Raw genomic sequence first — 22288 nt, 5'->3', positions numbered from 1 at the left:
CTAAAACTATACTATATAATAAAATATGTGTAGGAAATATATTTTAAGAGAGTTCTCTCTCTAAAAAGTTTGGAAAATCTTTCACATAAATTTTTTCTATAAATTTCTATATAATCTCTAACGAGCGATATATAACTATAATACAGGAGCATGTATTTTAAATTAATCTACTGTTATAATGGCTAGAGAATCTAACGAATTTAGATAAATTATATTCATATATTATGGCATAAGTAGAAATTAAACAATTAATATAATTACTTCTCTGATGCAACTTATTTTATAATATATGAGATCTCTTTGTTATTGTTATTATACGTGCGTATTTTCATGTATGCAGATCTATTTGATAAAGTAAACAAACATACTACTGTGAGATATGTAGTACATCACACACAAAAACGTGTCAAAATTTAAAGATCTGCGAAGAAACAGAAAAACGTACCTTGAACGAATTATGCTAGACATTATTTTACTCAATGTAAAAGATGCAAAAGATAAAAATATACAGGCACATGACTGCACGATAAAGCATCACAAAGCCGCCTTCAAGGTAACGGTCGTTGGAGAAGAATCGGGTCGGCCAGACTTGGAATCGATGTTGAAGACCTCGCGCGGTGACAAAGCGAAACTCTGGTTTCAGGATTGCCAACGCGGAGAAATAAATTCTCTATTTTTATATAGAGATTTTGCGGTCAGGGAGCGTTTGATTGACCAATCAAAATAAAATGAGTAAATAATTTCTTGATCCTGATTGGTTAATGCAATGCGATGCTTCCAAGCCTTCGAAGCATCTGTAGGCGTCTTCTCGACCGCAGCCTTCACGAAGGCTGAAAATGCTTTGTAATCTCTCGTGGGAGAAAGAATGTTTTTAAGAAGACGAATAAAATGTGAGTTATCTCTCGATAATCGTACAGAACAATATTTTTATATACAAATCTTATATATTTTATATCAACTTAAACAAGTTTTTTAAATTGAAAGCCATGGCTGTTATTTTGTAAATTTTCCTCTATTAAAAATCAATTATATTATTATATTAGAAATCAAGCAAATACTATGCATATATATGTATATCTATTCTAAAGACAATTTCTTCTCAATCTCTATTCTTATTTTAGATATTCAAATAGATATATAATTTCTATTTCATTACTATCATTTCATAAAATTGTTTTTAATCATGTAACAAGAAGAGGTAATGATAAATGTGATAAGAATGAATAGGCTACCACGTGACGTTGCAGGTTGCAAATGATGCAAGACGATGGTAGTGTCATCTGTCGTATGCACCAGTACTATCAGCACTCTATATGATTACATCCGATTATAGCTACCCTGTTCGCCCTGTTGTATATCCATCTCCGCCATCTCCGACTTCGACGACAACGAGCAGAATATTCTCCGGAGCAGTTTATCTCCATTATCGTCTTTTCTCCCGAATTAAGAGATTATCTCCCAAGAAATGGCTTATAACTTCCCCGGGGTACCGGCAACCGCTATGCCACCCATGGGTGAGGCTGATTTCTCTAACCATTATTCACCAGTGTCTGTCTTCTGCAAAAATAATGACAACTATTTACATAATTCCAAAATAGAAAGTCACACGTTAACTAGGATAGTAGTTATATTTACATAGAGAATATATTTAAATATGTTAACAGGAAGCATTAATACAAAAATTTGTTTTATGACATAATCACATGTTTTAGGCTACTTTAGAATTGTTAGAATAAATGAATAAAAAAAGAAACAATGATTCGAATATATTAATATTTTCGAATGCTTAGGGCTTTTAAAGCCATTAGTAAATAATAAAAACTTATTGCTTATATAAAGATAGATAGATGTGTAACAAATATTAATTTATTTTAAGTTAAAAAATTCATAGATAGATAATATTGCTGTTCAGATTTCAATATATATAAAAATTGCGAGAATTAAATTGGCTAATAAGTTTGGGAAAAAAACTCAAACTGAAGAAGACAGCTTAAGTGATAAAGATATTTTTATATCGCTGAAAAACTTAAGATGTAGAAGAATGTAACTTTATAGCCAAAACATTCATCGATACAAATTTATTTGTAAACTGGATAAGGCAATTATAAGGGGTAAAATATTTTGTAAACTTTTATATCAAAATTTAATATATGTGGTTTAACAATCTAAATAAAGTTAGGAATTTTGTTACATTAATCGATAAATTTAAGGCAATTTTACAATTTAAATAATTAAATCACTCAAAACATTCTAATTTTTAATATTACATAATTCACAGGTATGGGACCAATAGGTGCACTGGGCCCTATAGCGGGACCACAAAGCTTCATGGAGCTTGCAGGTCAAGGATTCCCACCGCTGCCACCACCACCCATACCACTGCCTGGAATGAATGACTCGCCTCTGGAGTTCAGTACGAATAAAAATCAGCCACCAATAGTACGAGAAACCTCAGACGACAGTAGCGACAGAAGAAGTGATAAGAATGATAATAGGAGAGATCGGGAGAATAGGGATAATCGTGATACACGAGATAACAATAGAAGGTAATGTCTTTTATCTCTGTACTCTATCATATAAAAAAATGATAAGTGAAATAATCTTAAGAGTTACACAAGCTTTATAATATATCTGTAAATATATCTAGTTATAGCTTGTGTGTTATCTTGTAAAAGGTCAAGGAGCGAACGCAGCGATAGACGCGACAGAGATCGGGAAAGGAGGGAGGAGAGAAACGAACGAGACAGAAGGGATGATCGACGAGTCGAGGAGAGAAATAGCACGAGTTCTTCTAAGAATAATAATAATCACTCCAACAACTCGGGCAACAACGAAGTTTTATCGTCGACGAATACGAATAACACACCGAATATCGGCACGCAGATGGAATCCGCCGGCGTCTGGGGAATGGGAGTAGGCTATCCCATGATGGGCATGGGTCCCATGGGACCGATGGCACCTATGATGGGCGAGATGGCACTGGGTCCACACATGAGTCACACGCACGGTTATAATCCGATGGGTATGAGCATGATGTCGCATGATGGCAGTATGATAGGCGCTCAGATACTTGGCGCCGAACAAATCATGACGGACGCGGCGCAAATAATGACCGCAAGTTTGCCGCCGCCACCCACAACGCCTCAAGGTACCAAAGAGATCGTACATTGTAAGAGTTGTGTACTATTCCCACCGAATCCGAACGCTCCACCGCCCACCACGCGCGAAAGGCCACCGGGATGTAGAACAATTTTTGTTGGAGGTGAATATTATATATCAAATATAATAATAAAATTGTTCGGTATTGCGTAGATTTTTTTTAAAAATAAATCTATAATGTTTTACATAGGTTTACCCGAAAACATTACCGAAACTATAATACAAGAAATATTCGAACGATGTGGGGAAATAACTACTTTGCGTCTTTCTAAGAAGAATTTCTGTCACATACGCTTCGTCTTGGAAGCTAGTGTCGATGCAGCGATTTATTTATCTGGCTATAGAGTAAGAATAGGATCTAGTGGGGAACCTGCGAACACCGGTAGACTTCATGTAGATTTCGCACAGGTTTGTTATCTGTTAAAAATTGTTAATTTAGATCTTATGTCGTCTACTTGCATAATCGTTGCATAATGATTTTTAGGCTAGAGATGATCAATACGAGTGGGAATGCAGACAACGACAACTGCAAAGGGAACAACGTCATAGAGAAAGGGTGGAAAAAGAGAGACAAAGACCGCCCTCGAGTCCGCCTCCGGTGGTACATTACACGGATCACGAAGCATCCAATATCTGCGAAAAAATTAAACAAGATGACACGTTTATGAAAGCAGTACAAGTGAATAATTGTTTCGATAAACAATGGTTTTTTTTTTTAGTTTGCAAATAGTCATAGATAATCCTCTGTATTTCTCCATAATCTAGCCAATGGTTTTTGCAGATCGTCGTAACGTGGTTAGAACGAGGAGATTGCACCAAGCGTAATGCCAATACCTTCTACTCGATGATACAATCAACGAACTCTCATGTGCGTCGGCTTCTGACAGAGAAAGCTGTGTATGAGGAAGAGCTGCAAAAGGCCAAGGAACTGATGAAGGGAAGAATGCAAGGACTTCTCATACAATGTAAGTTTACATACTTTCTTATTCTCTGTCTTCAAGACAGCTCCATACTATCGTACATATTTCGTGTGCGCTAAGAAAATCCGCATTGGCTGGTAAGTTTATTTTGGCATATAAATAGGCCCAACGAGGAAATCATCTCTCCTCCATATTTGGATATAGCAAATGCAACAAAAAAACTTGTGATTATCTCGTTTATGATAGTATAAAAATAATGACAACGGTATTTCTTCACACTGTGTACGACAAATCTTTGTGCCACATATCGAATTCCGATAATAAGCAGAGATTTTTCTTACGAAGGTATGTGTTATACATCGTCACGTGATAATTAAGAGTAACAACTCATGACATAAAGGTACAGCAGCCAATTCTAATCAGGTATCAAAATCAAATCTCGAATTTTAAGCTTGTCGATCTCGACGTATAATATTTCGAAGAACGGCTTTTACATATCAAGTGATACGCTTGACATCAAATTATATAACTCTTGATATACAACAAAGTACTTCTCTGTCTCGTCACTAACTTTAGCAATCTCTCAAGTGTATCATAGCGAGTTCGTTATATATAAATTCTGTTCATGGTCAATGCACGATTGGAGACGACTCGGTAGGAAGGATCAGAGATAGTAGGCGAGGATAAGGTGGGTGAAAAATCCTGTCTTCTCGGACATAGGAACCAACAAAACTGACGAACAAAGGCAGTTTATCGCAAATTCTATCTCAATAGAGCCATAGTGTACTTGAAAGTTGCATGCTTGGCAATGCTAAGAAGTAAGGGTGATGGGCTGGGCATCCGTTGTTAAACGATTATTTTGAATCGCAAGATTCAAATTACTTTTATATAATTCTTTTCATCGAATACATATACGCGTATATGACTGTGTTAAACAAGTACGAGATCAAAATATGTCGGCCGTTCAAAATAATTCTTAACATCGGAAATCCAGAAAGTCTTGCAAGTCTTCTGGGGTTTATCATTATCCGCAGTAAGATGGAAAGGCGAACAATGAGGGCGGAATGTTTGGTGAAATCAACTACATTAGATTAAATGCGGCACAATCTACGTGAGACTCTGTGAGACTATTCGTAGCCTGTATCAATACGTATCAAAATACGTTCCCGATTAAGTAAAGGTGGGAGATACTGTTCTCTATTCATCGAGAGGAATGTCACGATAGCTAAAACGTTTAAACATGACAAGAGTACGCGTAAAGAGAGTACTAGAAAGCATAGACGAAACTACCAACTTTAGAGTTTGAAGCAAAAGGTATACAACGGTGGATTTGTTGTGTTTTTTTGTATGCAACATGCGACCATGTCATCAACAGTCAGTCAGATCGAACGAGTCTTTACCGCGGCCAGCCACAAGAAGGTCTGGGATCACTTCACTAAGGCGCAACGGAAGAACATCGAGATGTGGAAGAAGCAATCCTCGGTATGTACGTAATGCACTCCCACAATGCTGGTAGCGTGTCTTTTCTTCTTTCTCTTCTTATCTATTTAACTTGAAGCAATCTAAGCAGAGTCTTATCTGTCGCAATATGCTCCTACGCGCGTTTTGCACGATACCTCCAAACACGCTCGTTTTGCAAATTGTATTTCTAAGATATCTACAGGTAAGTGCGATAATTGAAAAAGAGTCAAATTTCCGCCTGCGAAAAAGAAAACAGTCAGACACCTCGCTTTTCTTCGTGCATTTATAATTCGATACTTTATCGTGGAATGCCGCGACAGTAAAAGGTAGATAAATCCTGTCGACAATGCGCACAACATTAAGAAAACAGCGTATGGAATAGAAGGTAATGCGAGATTAACAGTTCCGGATCGAAGAAAAGCAACCACAGACTATCAGACAGCATGGATTCGCCTCATTTTCCTCAACTGTGTTACTCGATATACAATACTTCTATTATTTCTGTACTTCAGAGCTACAGCTCTGCTTCTTAAGTTCAGGTAAGCCCAAAGCGTTCCAAAGAGGCACAAGTCCCAGAAACGCTTAATAAAAACTGAGAAAAAAATATTGTATTGCATCGCGTGTTTCATAACTCTGAATTACAGAAATTTACGAAACTACGTAACATATAACATAAAAAAGAGAGATTAGTAATATATCATATATATAAAAAAAATTATAGAGCCAACCACATTTAGGGATGTATATTTAAATATCATTGTTTGAACAGCATATATAGGAGACTACATACTTTGCATGCATTTGTGTGAAAAAGCGTTGCCCGCGGATCGATGCATTTTGTAATTTTTTCTGTTCGTAATGACAGGAAATAAAAGCGGTGCAACTGGAAGATAGTCTAATTGAAGGCGAGGGAGAAATGGATGTGTCCGATTCGGAAGAGGAACCCCAACGTAAGAAAACACGCAATCAGTCTGACGGCAACGACGACATCGAGAGACTGCAAAGTCTCAAAGAGGAGAACGACAGTCTGAGATGCCAGCTGGAAGCATACAAAAACGAAGTACGTATCAACATGAACGAATGATTTTAAAGCGAGAGACTTATACACAATTTAAATTTCAATCTCCTAGGTGGATCTCTTAAAATCGGAAACGAAAGCAGAGTTAGAGGCGAAGGAAAAGCAGATGAAGATGCTGCAACAAACACTGAAGGGTATGCAAGAACAGCTGATGCAGTCACGTAAGCAGCAAGCGCAGGACGATCAGAAGATCAAGGACTTGACCGTCAAGCTAAATGCTACGAAGAAAGAGGAGCCCAGAGAGAGCGAGATTATCACTCTCGACAAAGATGACGATATAAGCGAGGAACCGCGGACACCGAAGCAGCACATTCTTGCCTCCAGCTTCGTACAAGTCACTCAAAAAGATGCTAAGCTCATTGGTAAATATGTTTTCATAATTTCTATAGCAAGAGAGATTATTTCAATAATGTCAAAAAACTTAGAAATGATTAAAGAAAACATCCTTTCGACGTCTTTGCAATGTTAATTGTGATTTTTGTTAATAATATATACGGTACGTTATTATAGGACTCATAGCGACGTTTCTACATATCCATCCGTTCGGTGCGAGCGTGGATTATCTGTGGTCTTATCTGCAAAAGATGGAGCCTGGCATTAAGCCTAACGAAGTCGAAGTTTTAATGCAGCGTTTTCCACAGGTATTTAAACAGGAATTGTTCGGTATCGGCGCGAATATGGAAAGACGGTGGCAATTTTCAGGTTTTAACGTTTATCGCGCTCATTGATTGAATCTAGACGACTGAATGTATAAAAATTGCGAAAGTAATATTCGTTGTTCCTTTCTTATCATTAATATACCCGCAATTCGCGAGTGCAATCGAGATTTATCGGTGATAAATGTATTAAAATGATGAACGGAATGCGTTGTCGTGAATTAATAAAATATCTTTATCAATTCTTAATTTGAAGCTTATTAATTTCAAGCAAAACTATAATTTAGAGTTGAATCTTGATTATCTTTTCATTGAAATTTAGCAATGTCCAATTAATTTAATGTTATTATTATAAAAATTATGTTCAGAAATAAATGTGAAAATTTTCAAGATATCAGATTAAATAACTTCTTAAAAATATCTACTGCATAAATTTAATTGATTGCAACTACTGCTCGCTCTTACATTCAAAAATTTCAAATTTAGCGATTTTTCTATGCCCATAATGTTTTGATAACAAAAACCAAAAAAGAAAGAGAGAACAGAAATATATGTTAACTTCTCTCTTTGCACAAGATTGGACAACTTAATGGTTCTGGCTTTCAGGTCTCATTAGACATTAGACAATAAGACTATATAAATTTTTCTATATGTTCTTCAGACCTAAGATTATCCTTGCGATCTCTGCTCTTAGAAAATATATATTGCCCATATTCAATCTGGGCAATTTAATAAAGTCTCTTCAACATTTATTTAACTTTATCAGTTTGAAATCGTCTACGCGTTTGCGCGAAATGATGATAGCGACTAGTTTGACCTTGACACAGTAAAATTTGATTTTGTCAAAATAAACGTATACATGCGAAACAGTTATTATAACTTTGAGATTCGCATCGAACATTACTTTTCGTAAACTCTGCGTCGAAAGAAAGACTTTGACGTATTAAATTGACGATTGGCGAGAAACCTATTAAAATAACAGTCTGTATCTTTTATTATAAAAACGCGGCAGAACAAGTAAAATAATAATTATATAAGGTAATGTATAACAGATATAAATTCGACGTTTTGTAATGATATAATTCTCTGCATTCCTCAAAAAAAAAAAAAAAAAAAAAAAACAACAGATTTTTTTATAACATTTTTCAGATATTACTAACAATCTAGTAAATATTAACGAAATCTGTTTGTCAATATAATAACAACGATAAAAATATAAAGAAAAATCTAGAACTACTCGTACACATATATTTAAGAAATTTTCTTTCTTTATATACTGAATCACATCGTGCTTGTGAATACTCTACAAGTCTAATTCTGTTCATTTCGAACCCAAATTATTCTTCTCAATGTTATCAATCAATTTGAAGACCGAAAAAACATCTTCTGCAATTAAAAAAAGAAATATCAATGTGAAAGAAATGTCGATGAAAGCCTTTCCAAACAAAAGACTTCTCTACACAAATTCTTTTAATTTTTCTGATCTTCACAGATGGCAAAATATTACAAATTTAATATTATCGAATAGTAATATTAGTTCCTTGCCAACGGAGTTAGGTCTTTTGCCTTTCCTTCGAATGGTTAATCTGTCGCATAATGACCTTGCTCAATCTAAATGGACATGGCTAAAGCAAGCTACTATTAAAAAAAATTTAATTGAATTAGATATCAGTGATAATTCTGTAAGTTATTATAGCTTAGTCACTCACTCAGAAAAATTATGAAATTATAATTGAGAAAATTATCATTTCTAAAACACATATCACTTTTAAAAAGATTTATCCCCGTCTCTCTTTTTAATTATTAATATCTTATTTATATTATTTATAGTTAATTGAATTACCACTACAAATCGCAAAGTTAAATACTTTAAAATGCTTAAAAGCTTGTTTCAATAAGTTAACCCATCTACCACAAAGTATCGGTATGTTGCAAAATTTAAAAGAGTTATATTTATCACACAATAAATTATTCCTAATTTTGCCGGCGACTCTCAAATTTTTGGAACTGAAGTGCTTAGACATATTAGAGAATTTATTTATAAACATGAATTATGATCGTCATTTTTTTCAAAATAATCTTTTTGAATTTAACTCTGCTTTTGGAAAAATATGGAAAATACCAACACTCAAGGAACTGTCAGCTAAAATAATCCTACGTTCTAGGTTTGTCGTTTATAATTTGTTATATTTCTTGTATATATACTTTTTGATATTCAAAATATGTAATATACAAGCTAGAATAATTTTGTTATTTTATAGAATACCGTACGATACAAATTTACCATCTGTATTGGTAAAATATTTGGACGAAGCAAACTATTGTTGCATATGCAAAGAAGCCTGCATTGATATTAATCAAATGGTTGAGATGCTCATTAATTGTATTATGTTAGAAAATATAATTGAAAACATACAGGGTGTACCATCACTTATTAATGGTATAATATTGAAAAGTTACTTTTGTTCACAAAATTGTTCGAGACATTTTTATAGTTATTATTTTAGAAACACTGATGATGAAGACTGATAATAGTTAGATTAACATTCATTACAATGTGACTTCATAACAGAATAAAATGACATTGAAAGCATCTAAATCTCTTTGTTACATCCACCAACATGTATAATTCCGTAATATTCATCAATATAATAATTTGTATTTGTATATACATATTTGTATTTGCATACAGTTATATATATTGAGATATTGATTTTACAAATTGATTATATTCATCTTTTCATATTTTATGATATATTTTGCATTGTATTTATATACAATGTAAATGATATTTTTTACACAGGATGTCTCTGTATAAAAAAAATATAATATATTCTTTTTTTATTAATATCGATTTTATATGTTTAATATAAATTTGGTTTTCTATATATATATATATATTTCTGAAATGAGTTAAACGATCAAAATAAATATTTAGATGAGAGGCTGGATGAAGAAGATATGTTTAGTTATGATATATATATAAAAATAGAGAATAAAATTAAACTTGAATAATATAAAAAGTGAAACGTAAGAACAGGCAACATAACAATTTTGTATTTTCTTCTCTCCCTAATGGAAAAAAAGAATAACCAGAATAGTATTTTCTTTCTTTTTTTAATTTAAGTTTATTTCATCAAAGTATCGTTGGAATTGTTTGCTTTACATGTCTGTGATGTTTATCATTCTCTCCCTTCCTTCTTTTGTTCTTTTTAATAAAACTATTCCAATGCCTCGAAAAATAGTCTATTATTACATTTTCGTCTTTCCCGCAATTTTTTTCGCGAAAATGCATACCAATATAAAACTATGTGAAACAATCACGTTGGTAGCCTTGTTTGAACCACAAGATGGCGCAGACACGAACGTAAACATGAAAGAGTTAGGTTTGTTATCTAACCACAAAAGCATACGGATATTTACCTGGAAATATTGATGTTTGTGATCGAGGATGAATTACTACGAAGTACTCGGCTGCAACAAGGACTCCACTGACGAGGAGATCAAGCGTGCTTATCGACGTCGCTTGCTGCAATTGCATCCTGATAAAAGTGGCGTTACGGACAGCCATGAGTTTCACAATGTCACAGAAGCCTGGCGAATATTGGGATATCCAGAGTCGAAGAGGCAATATGATGCAACCTGCGAACAAGAAGAATTAGAAGACAGGGACGGTCCTATATACATGCGAATCTCGTCGAGCGATCTTGAGGAGTGCAACGAAAACACGTTGTTTTATCGCTGCAGATGCGGCGATCGTTACTTTGTCGAGCGAGATCATCTTCGAGGGAAGAACGCTTTGCTCCAAGTAATGTGCGACGGTTGCACGCTTAGTATAATTGTTGAAACGTAGCGTAAATCGGTATAAAATTTATATAAAAAAATATAGCGTTATTATGACAAAAATCTACAGATTTTTGTATATTGTATAAAACGATTGGAAATTATATATTGTTTTTGAGTAAATATTCGTGTCTAATAAGATGATGGATTAAGAGATGTGTTCTTTACGTTTGTCTTTTATTATATCTTACAGTATAAGACAATATCCACAGCTATATAGAAAGAGGTCAAAATCGAACATTTATTTTGTACAAAATATGTTTCTTAGCACAAGAACATGTGTACAGATGTAATACATAAAAAAAAAAAAAAAAAAAAACAATCTAAAATATATAGCAACATTTTTTTCTATTTCTTATAAAAAAAATGATACAACAGGTAACACATTCTTATAATATAAACTATTGAGCAATATACAAATAAACACGACACCTAGTCTAACCTAGGTCCAATAATAAAGATGCATTTGCACGAATTGCATTATAGATAATGCTATTTATGATTCAGTAGAATCCAATGTAAAATTTGTCAATTGATTCGGTAATCTAAGTCCCCTTTATGTAATTCGCGTTAAATGGAAAAGATCTGGCTAATACAAATATTCTTTCTTTAAAAAAGTTCATTTACTATTGACAAAAATCTTTAAAAATAAAAACTACTGCTTTATAGCCTCGTACAGTTCACTGTTCTGTAAATCTGTATTGCACACGAACAAATGTGCTATTTTTGTATATTGCACCATTGGCAGAGTAAAAACATGCAACGTTGGAAAAGGTATCTTTTATTCTAGATCTCTATTCTAGAGCAGCTATCTCTATAAACTGAAATTTTCTTCTCTGCTGTTTTCCTACGATACATTCACTATGTGATTGTGTATAGAATGAGACAAAGCAGAAAATTTTAGAATAAAGAATTAGCTTAATCTTGATAATTCTAAAATAAAAAGATTTCTACAATACAGACAAGAAACTGTACTAGTAAGAAAAAAGTTCTTGATTTGGATTGTTTCATAATCAGAATGCGTTGTCGTGAATTAATAAAATATCTTTATCAATTCTTAATTTGAAGCTTATTAATTTCAAGCAAAACCATAATTTAGAGTTGAATCTTGATTATCTTTTCATTGAAATTTAGCAATGTCCAATTAATTTAATGTTATTATTATAAAAATTATGTTCAGAAATAAATGTGAAAATGTTCAAGATATCAGATTGAATAATTTTTAAAAAATATCTACTGCATAAATTTAATTGATTGCAACTACTGCTCGCTCTTACATTCAAAAATTTCAAATTGAGCGATTTTTCTATGCCCATAATGTTTTGATAACAAAAACCAAAAAAGAAAGAGAGAACAGAAATATATGTTCCCTTCTCTCTTTGCACAAGATTGGACAACTTAATGGTTCTGGCTTTCAGGTCTCATTAGACAATAAGACTATACAAATTTTTTTATATGTTCTTCAGACCTAAGACTATCCTTGTGTCTCTGCTCTTAGAAAATATATATTGACCATATTCAATCTGGGCAATTTAATAGAAAAGTCTCTTCAATATTTATTTAACTTTATCAGTTTGAAATCGTCTACGCGTTTGCGCGAAATGATGATAGCGACTAGTTTGACCTTGACACAGTAAAATTTGATTTTGTCAAAATAAACGTATACATGCGAAACAGTTATTATAACTTTGAGATTCGCATCGAACATTACTTTTCGTAAACTCTGCGTCGAAAGAAAGACTTTGACGTATTAAATTGACGATTGGCGAGAAACCTATTAAAATAACAGTTTGTATATTTTATTATAAAAACGCGGCAGAACAAGTAAAATAATAATTATATAAGGTAATATATAACAGATATAAATTCGACGTTTTGTAATGATATAATTCTCTGCATTCCTCAAAAAAAAAAAAACAAAAAAAAAACTGAACAGATATTTTTTTATAACATTTTTCAGATATTACTAACAATCTAGTAAATATTAACGAAGTCTATGTTTGTCAATATAATAACAACGATAAAAATATAAAGAAAAATCTAGAGCTACTCATACACATATATTTAAGAAATTTTCTTTCTTTATATACTGAATCACATCGTGCTTGTGAATACTCTACAAGTCTAATTCTGTTCATTTCGAACCCAAATTATTCTTCTCAATGTTATCAATCAATTTGAAGACCGAAAAAACATCTTCTGCAATTAAAAAAAGAAATATCAATGTGAAAGAAATGTCGATGAAAGCCTTTCCAAACAAAAGACTTCTCTACACAAATTCTTTTAATTTTTCTGATCTTCACAGATGGCAAAATATTACAAATTTAATATTATCGAATAGTAATATTAGTTCCTTGCCAACGGAGTTAGGTCTTTTGCCTTTCCTTCGAATGGTTAATCTGTCGCATAATTATCTTGCTCAATCTAAATGGACATGGCTAGAGCAAGCTACTATTAAAAAAAATTTAATTGAACTAGATATCAGCGATACTTCTGTAAGTTATTATAACTTAGTCACTCACTCAGAAAAATTATGAAATTATAATTGAGAAAATTATCACTTTTAAAAAGATTTATCACCATCTCTCTTTTAATTATATTATTATCTTATTTATATTATTTATAGTTACTTGAATTACCACTACAAATCGCAAAGTTAAATACTTTAAAATGCTTAAAAGCTTGTTTCAACAAGTTAGTCGATCTACCACAAAGTATCGGTATGTTGCAAAATTTAAAAGAATTATATCTATCACACAATAACTCATTACTAATTTTGCCGGCGACTCTTAAATTTTTGGGACTGAAATGCTTAGATATATCAGAGATTTTATTTATAAACATGAATGATGCTTATAATATTCTTCAAATTAATATAAATAATTATAATTTTAACTCTGCTTTTGAAAAAAAATGGAAAATACCAACACTCAAGGAACTATCAGCTAAAAAAATCCTACGTTCTAGGTTTGTCGTTTGTAATTTGTTATATTTCTTGTATATATACTTTTTGATATTCAAAATATATAATACACAAGCTAGAATAATTCTGTTATTTTATAGAATACCGTACGATACAAATTTACCACTTGTATTGGTAAAATATTTGGACGAAGCAAACTATTGTTGCATATGCAAAGAAGCCTGCATTGATATTCATGAACTGGCTCAGATTGTCACTAATTGTATTATGTTAGAAGAGATAATTGAAAACATACTTGTGTGTGGTGTACCATCAAGTAATAAGGGTATAATATTGGACAGTTACTTTTGTTCACAAAGTTGTTCGAGACGTTATAATAGTCATTATTTTAGAAACTCTGATGATGAAGACTGATAATAGTTAGATTAACATTCGTTGCAATATGACTTTATAACAGAATAAAATGACATTGAAAGCATCTAAATCTCTTTGTTACATCCACTAACATGTATAATTCAGTAATATTCATCAATGTTATAATAATTTTTATTTGTATATATTTGTATTTGCATACAGTTATATATATTGAGATATTGATTTTACAAATTGACTATATTCATCTTTTCATATTTTATTGGTATATTTTACATTGTATTTTTATATACAATGTAAATTATATTTTTTACACGGGATGTCTCTGTATAAAAGAAATATAATATATTCTTTTTTTATTAATATCGATTTTATATGTTTAATATAAATTTTTTTTCTTTATGAAATGAGTTAAACGATCAAAATAAATATTTAGATGAGAGGCTGGATGAAGAAGATATGTTTAGTTATGATACATATATAAAAATAGAGAATAAAAATAAACTCGAATAATATAAAAAGTGAAACGTAAGAACAGGCAACATAACAATTTTGTATTTTCTTCTCTCTCTAATGGAAAAAAAGAATAGCCAGAATAGTATTTTCTTTCTTTTTTTAATTTAAGTTTATTTCATCAAAGTATCGTTGGAATTGTTTGCTTTACATGTCTGTGATGTTTATCATTCTCTCCCTTCCTTCTTTTGTTCTTTTTAATAAAACTATTCCAATGCCTCGAAAAATAGTCTATTATTACATTTTCGTCTTTCCCGCAATTTTTTTCGCGAAAATGCATACCAATATAAAACTATGTGAAACAATCACGTTGGTAGCCTTGTTTGAACCACAAGATGGCGCAGACACGAACGTAAACATGAAAGAGTTAGGTTAGGTTATTTAACCACAAAAGCATACGGATATTTACCTGGAAATATTGCTGTTTGTAATCGAGGATGAATTACTACGAAGTACTCGGCTGCAACAAGGACTCCACTGACGAGGAGATCAAGCGTGCTTATCGACGTCGCTTGCTGCAATTGCATCCTGATAAAAGCGGCGTTACGGACAGCCATGAGTTTCACAATGTCACAGAAGCCTGGCGAATATTGGGATATCCAGAGTCGAAGAGGCAATATGATGCAACCTGCGAACAAGAAGAATTAGAAGACAGGGATGGTCCTATATACATGCGAATCTCGTCGAGCGATCTTGAGGAGTGCAACGAAAACACGTTGTTTTATCGCTGCAGATGCGGCGATCGTTACTTTGTCGAGCGAGATCATCTTCGAGGGAAGAATGCTTTGCTCCAAGTAATGTGCGACGGTTGCACGCTTAGTATAATTGTTGAAACGTAGCGTAAATCGGTATAAAATTTATATAAAAAAATATAGCGTTATTTTGACATAAAAATCTACAGATTTTTGTATATTTTATAAAACGATTGGAAATTATATAATTGTTTTTGAGTAAATATTCGTGTCTAATAAGATGATGGATTAAGAGGTGTGTTTTTTACATTTTGTCTTTTGTTATATCTTACAGTATATAAGACAATATCCACAGTTATGTAGAAAGAGGTCAAAATCGAACATTTATTTTGTACAAAATATGTTTCTTAGCACAAGAACATGTGTACAGCTGTAATAAATTTAAAAAAAAAAAAAAAACAATCTAAAATATGTAGCAACATTTTTTTCTATTTCTTATAAAAAAAATGATACAACAGGTAACACATTCTTATAATATAAACTATTGAGCAATATACAAATAAACACGACACCTAGTCTAACCTAGGTCCAATAATAAAGATGCATTTGCACAAATTGCATTATAGATAATGCTATTTATGATTCAGTAGAATCCAATGTAAAATTTGTCAATTGATTTGGTAATCTAAGTCCCCTTTATGTAATTCGCGTTAAATGGAAAAGATCTGGCTAATACAAATATTCTTTCTTTAAAAAAGTTCATTTACTATTGACAATAATCTTTAAAAATAAAAACTATACTGCTTTACAGCCTTGTATTAATTCACTGTTCTGTAAATCTGTATTGCACGCAAACAATGTGCTATTTTTGTATATTGCACCATTGGCAGAGTAAAAACATGCAACGTTGGAAAAGGTATATTTTATTCTAGATCTCTATTCTAGAGCAGCTATCTCTATAAACTGAAATTTTCTTCTCTGCTGTTTTCCTACGATACATTCACTATGTGATTGTGTATAGAGCGAGACAAAGCAGAAAATTTCAGAATAAAGAATTAGCTTAATCTTGATAATTCTAAAATAAAAAGATTTCTACAATAGACAAAAAACTGTACTAGTAAGAAAAAAGTTCTTGATTTGGATTGTTTCATAATCCATTTGGCGAAAGTCATGCTCCTCTAGTAAATGTCAATAATAAATATCATGGCTCGTAAACATTTATAAAAATATTTGTTTTTAACCAGATCGCGATGTTTTTGTACAGATAAGTAATAAAGTCTAAAGTTGCATGATCAGGAAATATCGAAGCTAAAACAATCAGTTTGACACGCGAATCGATCAAATCGATAATAAATTATATAAACTTGTGTTTTCATGTAGACAAACGTTTGAAATTTATCGGAAAAAAAATTCGTTTAGTCCAAATAATTGTGTCGAAATTGTCGTCGATAATTTCCTCGTTTTTTACTCCAGAAAGTATGAGATTCTTCAAATATTATGTCATTTTTGCCTTGTAGTTTCAGTACGTCTCAGTCGTCCCACCGTTTTCAGTCTGCTAGCATTGACAACTACACTCCTAAATGCCCACATAATAGACCTGTTATATTTACAATTAATTTCGAATTAGGGATGTTTGCTAGTTTTACATCGTTGATGATTCCACTGAATCGTTATAACAGCGAAAATTCAGAAGTACACTGATAAGCTCCTCGGTTTTTTTTCCCCCCCGTAAGTTTATGAGTCTTATAAATCTCACGTTTGTACACCACAACAACGCGCGCGCGCACCGACAAAACGATAGAATTATAATTCTTCGACGGGCACTTTAATCCACCTGGAGATCATTCGCTACATATCTCTTCTTTCTCTCGCTCTTTCTTTCTTTCTTCCTCTCTTTTAGTTACTCACTCACGCTCTCTCATTCGCTTCGAAAATCCCCCCATTTCACAAAAATTTCACTCGATATTTACGACGCGTACACAGTCTTATCACAATCACACCATGTAATACATGTACAGTGTAGATTAGTTTTTAGACTACTATACTTAATTGAAAGTATGTACAGAAGTCGTACAAAGGGGGCGATTGTATCCACGTGGTGGAGCGCACTATTTTACCTCAACGTCGAAATCGAGAACAAGCAGTTTCGTCTCCTCCGTACCATTTCGACTACCTACTGCACACACTAGTTTCGTATCACTCGCTCGAATCCTCCACACGACACCACCGCTACCCCCGCTATCCAGAGCAACTAGATTCCTAATGAAATCACCTGTAAGCGTACGACACAAATTGTATTCTCGATAAGATCGATGCACACTCCGATTGGAGAAATTCTAAACAAACGACTATGTAAAGCAGAAATATACAAACCAGTCTTAACATCCCAGAGTTTTACTGTACCATCGTCAGAGGACGTAATCACAAAATGACTATTGAACTGAAGGCAAGTGACCGCTGACTGATGCTTGTTCGGACCGGAGAGAGTTTGAAGGCAGTGACCGCTAACAATGTCCCACACTTTAACTGTAGAATCAGCATTGCCAGATACTAAAATATTATTGCGTAATTCCATTCCCGAGGTGAGAGACTGATGACCCATTAGAGTGTGTCTACAAGCACCGGTTTCTACCTCCCACACTCTTATGCTCGTGTCCAACGATCCACTAACAACGTGCACACCGTCGAACTAATGAAAGAAAAACAAGAAACAGGAACGACTCGTTAAGAGGCAAGAGGCAACAAGCGAACATTAAAAAAAAAAGTAAAAACGATGCACTTACTTGGAGGGAATAAACGCGGTTGGTATGTCCTTGTAAAGTATGAAGGCACTCCTCGCGCTCTGGATTCCAAACTTTGACCATGTAGTCGTAGGCACCACTGACCACCAACTTCCCGTCATATTGCACACATCTGACCGCCGCTAGGTGCCCCACGAGCACATGCAAGCACTCCCCCGTGTCCACTTGCCACACTCTTAGTGTCGCGTCTCTGCTACCACTGACGACCTTGTTACCATGTAAATGCATACACCTCACCGTCGACGTGTGACCATACAGAGTGTGAATGCAATGACCTGTGTCTGCATTCCACACTTTCAAAGTACGATCCGTACTACCACTGATAACGATCGTGCCGGACATCTGCGAAGACCACACGCCACCGGTATGTCCGACTAATGTCCGTAAGCACTAAAACATCGAGAAAATATGTTATTGCACGGTATGTAACATTCATCATTTATCATTCTCCTTCTCTCTCTTCCTCTCGCTGATTAAATTGCTCTAGCTTTGTAATTTGTACTTAATTACCTTGCCTGTTGCAGCGGACCACACTTTGAGAGTATTGTCATCGGAACCGCTAACTATCCGGTTGCCGGAGAACTGGAGGCATGTAATAACGTGATCGTCGTGACCCTTCAACACTTTCGGCGTACGAATCGGTTTCGTTCTCCAGTTCATTTTAATATTATGCTGCCGCATATAAGCCTGCTTCCATGGCGACGAGTGACTGCCGCTACGGCAGTTTTTGCGTTTCAGCGATGGCAGATCCTTCAAGTCATCTATGCCGGCCGCCTTGCACTTTTCTTTCCAAAGTAGATTGTCATCGGCTAGGAATCGCCAATTTCGACAAGTCTGCGCCGCCCTTAGGAGATCTTTTGGCTCTAGGAACGCCAACACCGATAGCGCTAGCTCTTTCGGCAGGAGCGATATGAAATCTCGCTGAAATTGCGGCTCTATCACCTGCATCATGTGACGCACTTGCGTAGGCTCGCATCTGTTTATTAATTCGTCTATTGCTAACATTCTTTCCGCGTTTGACCATCTCTGTAACAAGCATAATTTTTTACTTAGAAAAATTTACTATTATATATTTCGTACAGTATTTTTGCTATTATATATTTTCTTATCGATACGAGGCTGTCGATTCATTGTTATTATTTTAATAGAAATACACAAGTCTATTTATGCAAATACCTGAAATTGTAAAAGCCAACTACTCAGTTCTGGAGGAGGATTATCCTTGGTGGGAATGACACATCTCACATGTTTACCTTTATCGTCCAATTTTCTTGTAACCCTAAGAAAGAGAAGTATTAAAATTCATGTATAACAGTACTTTACAAGATAAGAGATACAATACTTACATTATATGAGACTTTTCCTCTGGATTAATTTTCTTACATGGTAGACAACATTCTGTTTCACTCTTTCGCTTTCTATGAGGCTGGGCAACATCTGATGACATGTTATTATGCAACACTGGACTCTGTTCAGGGAGAACGATTTGAGATTGCGAGACAGGTGATTGACCATTGTTGCTCTCAACTTCTGCTGTACATTCGGTATCGCAGAACAATCCACTGTCGCTAATCTAATAATATGAATAATATAGCATTAATTACTGAAACATTAATTAATTATGTAGTTTAGTTTTGCAATTTATTTGCAAGAAATTTAAAATAAAAGCCAAGGTACATTTAAAATTCCATTGCATCATCAATTACAGAATATGATTAAATCATATCACATCAAAGGTCATATCACAAACAAAGTTGCATCATTTAGTAGAATAGAATTAAGAACTACTTTTATTAATTTCCCATTAACTTAATTACATGAAAAGAAAAATTAAATTAGACACAACGTTTTGCTTACAGATTTTGCTGCAGACAATTTTATTAGTTGAATAGTCAATCAAGTTAATTGGGATATAATTATAAGATGACCATACTCGTGTATCTTAGTTGAGAAAAAGAATGTAATAAACAAACAAAAAAGAAACTTACTTCACTTTCTCCTTCGCTACTCTCTTCATCACCCTCATCTTCGTCATCTCCATAATCCTCAGATTCTTCGTCTTGTGGCAACACTGAATGCATAGGATCCAAGGAACTGGGTCCTGGAATTCCCTCGATACCTTCGATTGGACTAGGACTGGCACTGCCTAGTTTATTATTGTCAGATATATTGTTGGAGGATGAAGGAGGGACAGACATTACTATACACAGCGGTAGTATTAGGTTTATGGGTATAGTAACTACACCTAAATAACACACAAAAGGCCATTATTAGTACAATTGAGATATACTAAACAAATCTTTATTGATTTATTTGCTTTCATTTGACGTGCAATTCTCATATATGCGATAAATCGTAATTTCAACAAACACGCGGTTTTAACGAAAATGCAGCGCGTCGCTATTCTCGTTTTATCGCGAAAGATCACGGTGAAACTGCAATTATAACTGAAATTATCGAAAAATAAGAGAAAAAAAAAAAAAAAAGAAATTCGCTCACACACACACATATAACACGATTAAGATATAGATTACAATCTGTCGGGCAACGATTCTCGCCACGAGGATACACCCTAACCTCTTGAATCGTCCACGCGTTCGCGAATCGTCGACGCCTTTGTCTCAAAATATTGGCAAGAACAAAGAACGAGAAACCCCGGCAGCCACACCCCAACATTATCCGCGCGAGAGCGACGATACGAATTTACGACACAAGATGCGACACTTAACAAGGGGGGCGACTATACTTATGTACGAACCAAGGTAAAAACTAGGGTTTATACTTAGGACGAACGCCGTTCCCGGTCGTCGGGGCCTTTACTGGTCGATCGACGACGTCTCTCCGGCGATGCGTGCCGATGTAGGGTCCCGTCCGTGTCGACGACGACGACGACGACGACGTGTTGTCTCTATCAAAGGAGCATGGCATTCGTGTTCTCTCTCTCTCTCGCGTGCGGCGGCCGTCGTGTGTGGGCGATATCTTAGGTTAGAATCGCGAAGGGTGATACGCGATCGTGTACGCCTCGTAAGCGAGGATGACGGGGCGAAGGTTAAGCGAGCGTCAGAAGATCAACGGATGACGGCGGACGTGAAGGACGCGACGAACGACGTGAATCCATCGAGGGCGGCCTCCTGGCAGCGCTATCAGCCTTTACTCCGCACCACCCGACTCATTCACACAGCACTGCACAGCGAGACACACACGTATGCGTCGTACGTCGCAACACACATACCTATAACACATGCACGCACGAGCAAGCCGCGTTCTCACGCAGTGCGCAGGGACAGTGTTGCCAATGTCAGAGCGGGCGAGCGCCGCGAGCGGCGAGTGGTGAGGGGGGACGTGGTGGGGACAGTGATGGGGTGGGGGTGCGCGCGCAACTCCCCACTCCCCACTCACCCAGCCCCCCCACCACTCGCCGCCCCGTGTTCTCATGACCCCGCGACATTCGACATTGCGCAGCTGTCTCTTTCATGTGATTGAATGCCTCTTGTATGATAGTATTTATTCCGAAATTGTAACATGTTTGGTATTATCCGAGTATCGAATTGTTATAAATATTAGCTGGATATCAAATTATTTAGATATTCTATTTATTTCATATACTGATGTTCGACGCTCAGTGTCAAAAGACGTCATCACGTAAAAGAATAAATTTTTTCATACTGGAAATGAACGTCGAGTTATATATTTGTTTATATAAAAATGTTTGACATATAGCGTGTGAAAGAGTTCAAAGGGGATTTCGGAGCAACAGGGAAAAATTCGTGAATTATGTCAAGAGAGAGATAAAGCTGCCTCCTCAGCTGTCCCTCTCTCTCTCTCTCTCTCTCTCTCTCTCTCTCTCTCTCTCTCTCCCTCTCTCTCTCC

At 34.7% G+C, this 22288-nt stretch overlaps 6 protein-coding genes across 9 annotated transcripts; 5 read left to right on the top strand and 1 right to left on the bottom strand.

Moving 5' to 3' along the window:
• The first annotated feature begins 815 nt into the window (after positions 1–815).
• On the top strand, positions 816–7523 carry LOC145937031 (ecto-NOX disulfide-thiol exchanger 2). Of its 2 annotated transcripts, none has more exons than XM_083039787.1 (11): positions 816–890; positions 1248–1514; positions 2279–2546; positions 2676–3262; positions 3350–3567; positions 3644–3838; positions 3941–4124; positions 5455–5561; positions 6406–6600; positions 6671–6980; positions 7129–7523. In XM_083039787.1, exons 2-11 carry the CDS (start codon positions 1466–1468, stop codon positions 7344–7346), a joined length of 2331 nt encoding a protein of 776 aa, XP_082895913.1. In that variant the 5' UTR covers positions 816–890; positions 1248–1465; the 3' UTR covers positions 7347–7523. The 2 variants fall into 2 exon arrangements, with proteins under 2 accessions (XP_082895913.1, XP_082895915.1); XM_083039789.1 differs by having other exon boundaries at positions 874–890; positions 1334–1514.
• Positions 7524–7665: 142 nt separating this feature from the next.
• Positions 7666–9885, top strand: LOC145937033 (uncharacterized). The gene is made up of 2 exons (XM_083039792.1): positions 7666–8956; positions 9105–9885. The coding sequence occupies exons 1-2, from the start codon at positions 8624–8626 to the stop codon at positions 9801–9803; spliced, it is 1032 nt and encodes a 343-aa protein (XP_082895918.1). The 5' UTR covers positions 7666–8623; the 3' UTR covers positions 9804–9885.
• A 703-nt stretch (positions 9886–10588) lies between these two features.
• LOC145937035 (uncharacterized) lies at positions 10589–11271 on the top strand. The gene has a single exon (XM_083039794.1). It carries the CDS (start codon positions 10726–10728, stop codon positions 11125–11127), a length of 402 nt encoding a protein of 133 aa, XP_082895920.1. The 5' UTR covers positions 10589–10725; the 3' UTR covers positions 11128–11271.
• A 143-nt stretch (positions 11272–11414) lies between these two features.
• LOC145937032 (uncharacterized) lies at positions 11415–14553 on the top strand. Of its 2 annotated transcripts, XM_083039791.1 has the most exons (3): positions 11415–13612; positions 13744–14084; positions 14181–14553. In XM_083039791.1, exons 1-3 carry the CDS (start codon positions 13280–13282, stop codon positions 14452–14454), a joined length of 948 nt encoding a protein of 315 aa, XP_082895917.1. In that variant the 5' UTR covers positions 11415–13279; the 3' UTR covers positions 14455–14553. The 2 variants fall into 2 exon arrangements, with proteins under 2 accessions (XP_082895917.1, XP_082895916.1); XM_083039790.1 differs by having other exon boundaries at positions 13744–14553.
• A 692-nt stretch (positions 14554–15245) lies between these two features.
• Positions 15246–16079, top strand: LOC145937453 (uncharacterized). The gene has a single exon (XM_083040472.1). The coding sequence runs from the start codon at positions 15363–15365 to the stop codon at positions 15762–15764; it is 402 nt and encodes a 133-aa protein (XP_082896598.1). The 5' UTR covers positions 15246–15362; the 3' UTR covers positions 15765–16079.
• Positions 16080–16798: 719 nt separating this feature from the next.
• Ago (F-box and WD-40 domain protein 7) lies at positions 16799–21693 on the bottom strand. 2 transcript variants are annotated; one of them, XM_083040469.1, is made up of 8 exons: positions 21177–21693; positions 20407–20663; positions 19765–19991; positions 19595–19697; positions 18929–19444; positions 18401–18808; positions 17991–18306; positions 16799–17889 (listed from the first exon to the last, which is right to left on the bottom strand). In XM_083040469.1, the coding sequence occupies exons 2-8, from the start codon at positions 20614–20616 to the stop codon at positions 17726–17728; spliced, it is 1944 nt and encodes a 647-aa protein (XP_082896595.1). In that variant the 5' UTR covers positions 20617–20663; positions 21177–21693; the 3' UTR covers positions 16799–17725. The 2 variants fall into 2 exon arrangements, with proteins under 2 accessions (XP_082896595.1, XP_082896594.1); XM_083040468.1 differs by having other exon boundaries at positions 21201–21693.
• Between the last annotated feature and the right edge of the window lie 595 nt (positions 21694–22288).

Source organism: Prenolepis imparis, unplaced genomic scaffold (genome assembly GCF_030444845.1).
Source record: "Prenolepis imparis isolate NDT839.2.m4 unplaced genomic scaffold, iyPreImpa1.0 SCAF_6, whole genome shotgun sequence".
Classification (NCBI taxonomy): Eukaryota; Metazoa; Arthropoda; class Insecta; order Hymenoptera; family Formicidae; genus Prenolepis; species Prenolepis imparis.
This window is presented reverse-complemented; position numbering and strand designations above follow the sequence as displayed.

Coding starts and splice junctions, on each gene's coding strand:
- LOC145937031 (XM_083039787.1), top strand. CDS start 1,466: ATGGCTTATAACTTCCCCGGGGTACCGGCAACCGCTATGCCACCCATG. Junction 3,839..3,940: donor CGTTTATGAAAGCAGTACAA/GTGAATAATTGT, acceptor TGGTTTTTGCAG/ATCGTCGTAACGTGGTTAGA. Junction 4,125..5,454: donor GCAAGGACTTCTCATACAAT/GTAAGTTTACAT, acceptor TGTCATCAACAG/TCAGTCAGATCGAACGAGTC.
- LOC145937033 (XM_083039792.1), top strand. CDS start 8,624: ATGTTATCAATCAATTTGAAGACCGAAAAAACATCTTCTGCAATTAAA. Junction 8,957..9,104: donor TAGATATCAGTGATAATTCT/GTAAGTTATTAT, acceptor TATTATTTATAG/TTAATTGAATTACCACTACA.
- LOC145937035 (XM_083039794.1), top strand. CDS start 10,726: ATGAATTACTACGAAGTACTCGGCTGCAACAAGGACTCCACTGACGAG.
- LOC145937032 (XM_083039790.1), top strand. CDS start 13,280: ATGTTATCAATCAATTTGAAGACCGAAAAAACATCTTCTGCAATTAAA. Junction 13,613..13,743: donor TAGATATCAGCGATACTTCT/GTAAGTTATTAT, acceptor TATTATTTATAG/TTACTTGAATTACCACTACA.
- LOC145937453 (XM_083040472.1), top strand. CDS start 15,363: ATGAATTACTACGAAGTACTCGGCTGCAACAAGGACTCCACTGACGAG.
- Ago (XM_083040469.1), bottom strand. CDS start 20,616: ATGTCTGTCCCTCCTTCATCCTCCAACAATATATCTGACAATAATAAA. Junction 19,992..20,406: donor GTAGCGAAGGAGAAAGTGAA/GTAAGTTTCTTT, acceptor TCATATTATTAG/ATTAGCGACAGTGGATTGTT. Junction 19,698..19,764: donor GAGGAAAAGTCTCATATAAT/GTAAGTATTGTA, acceptor TCTCTTTCTTAG/GGTTACAAGAAAATTGGACG.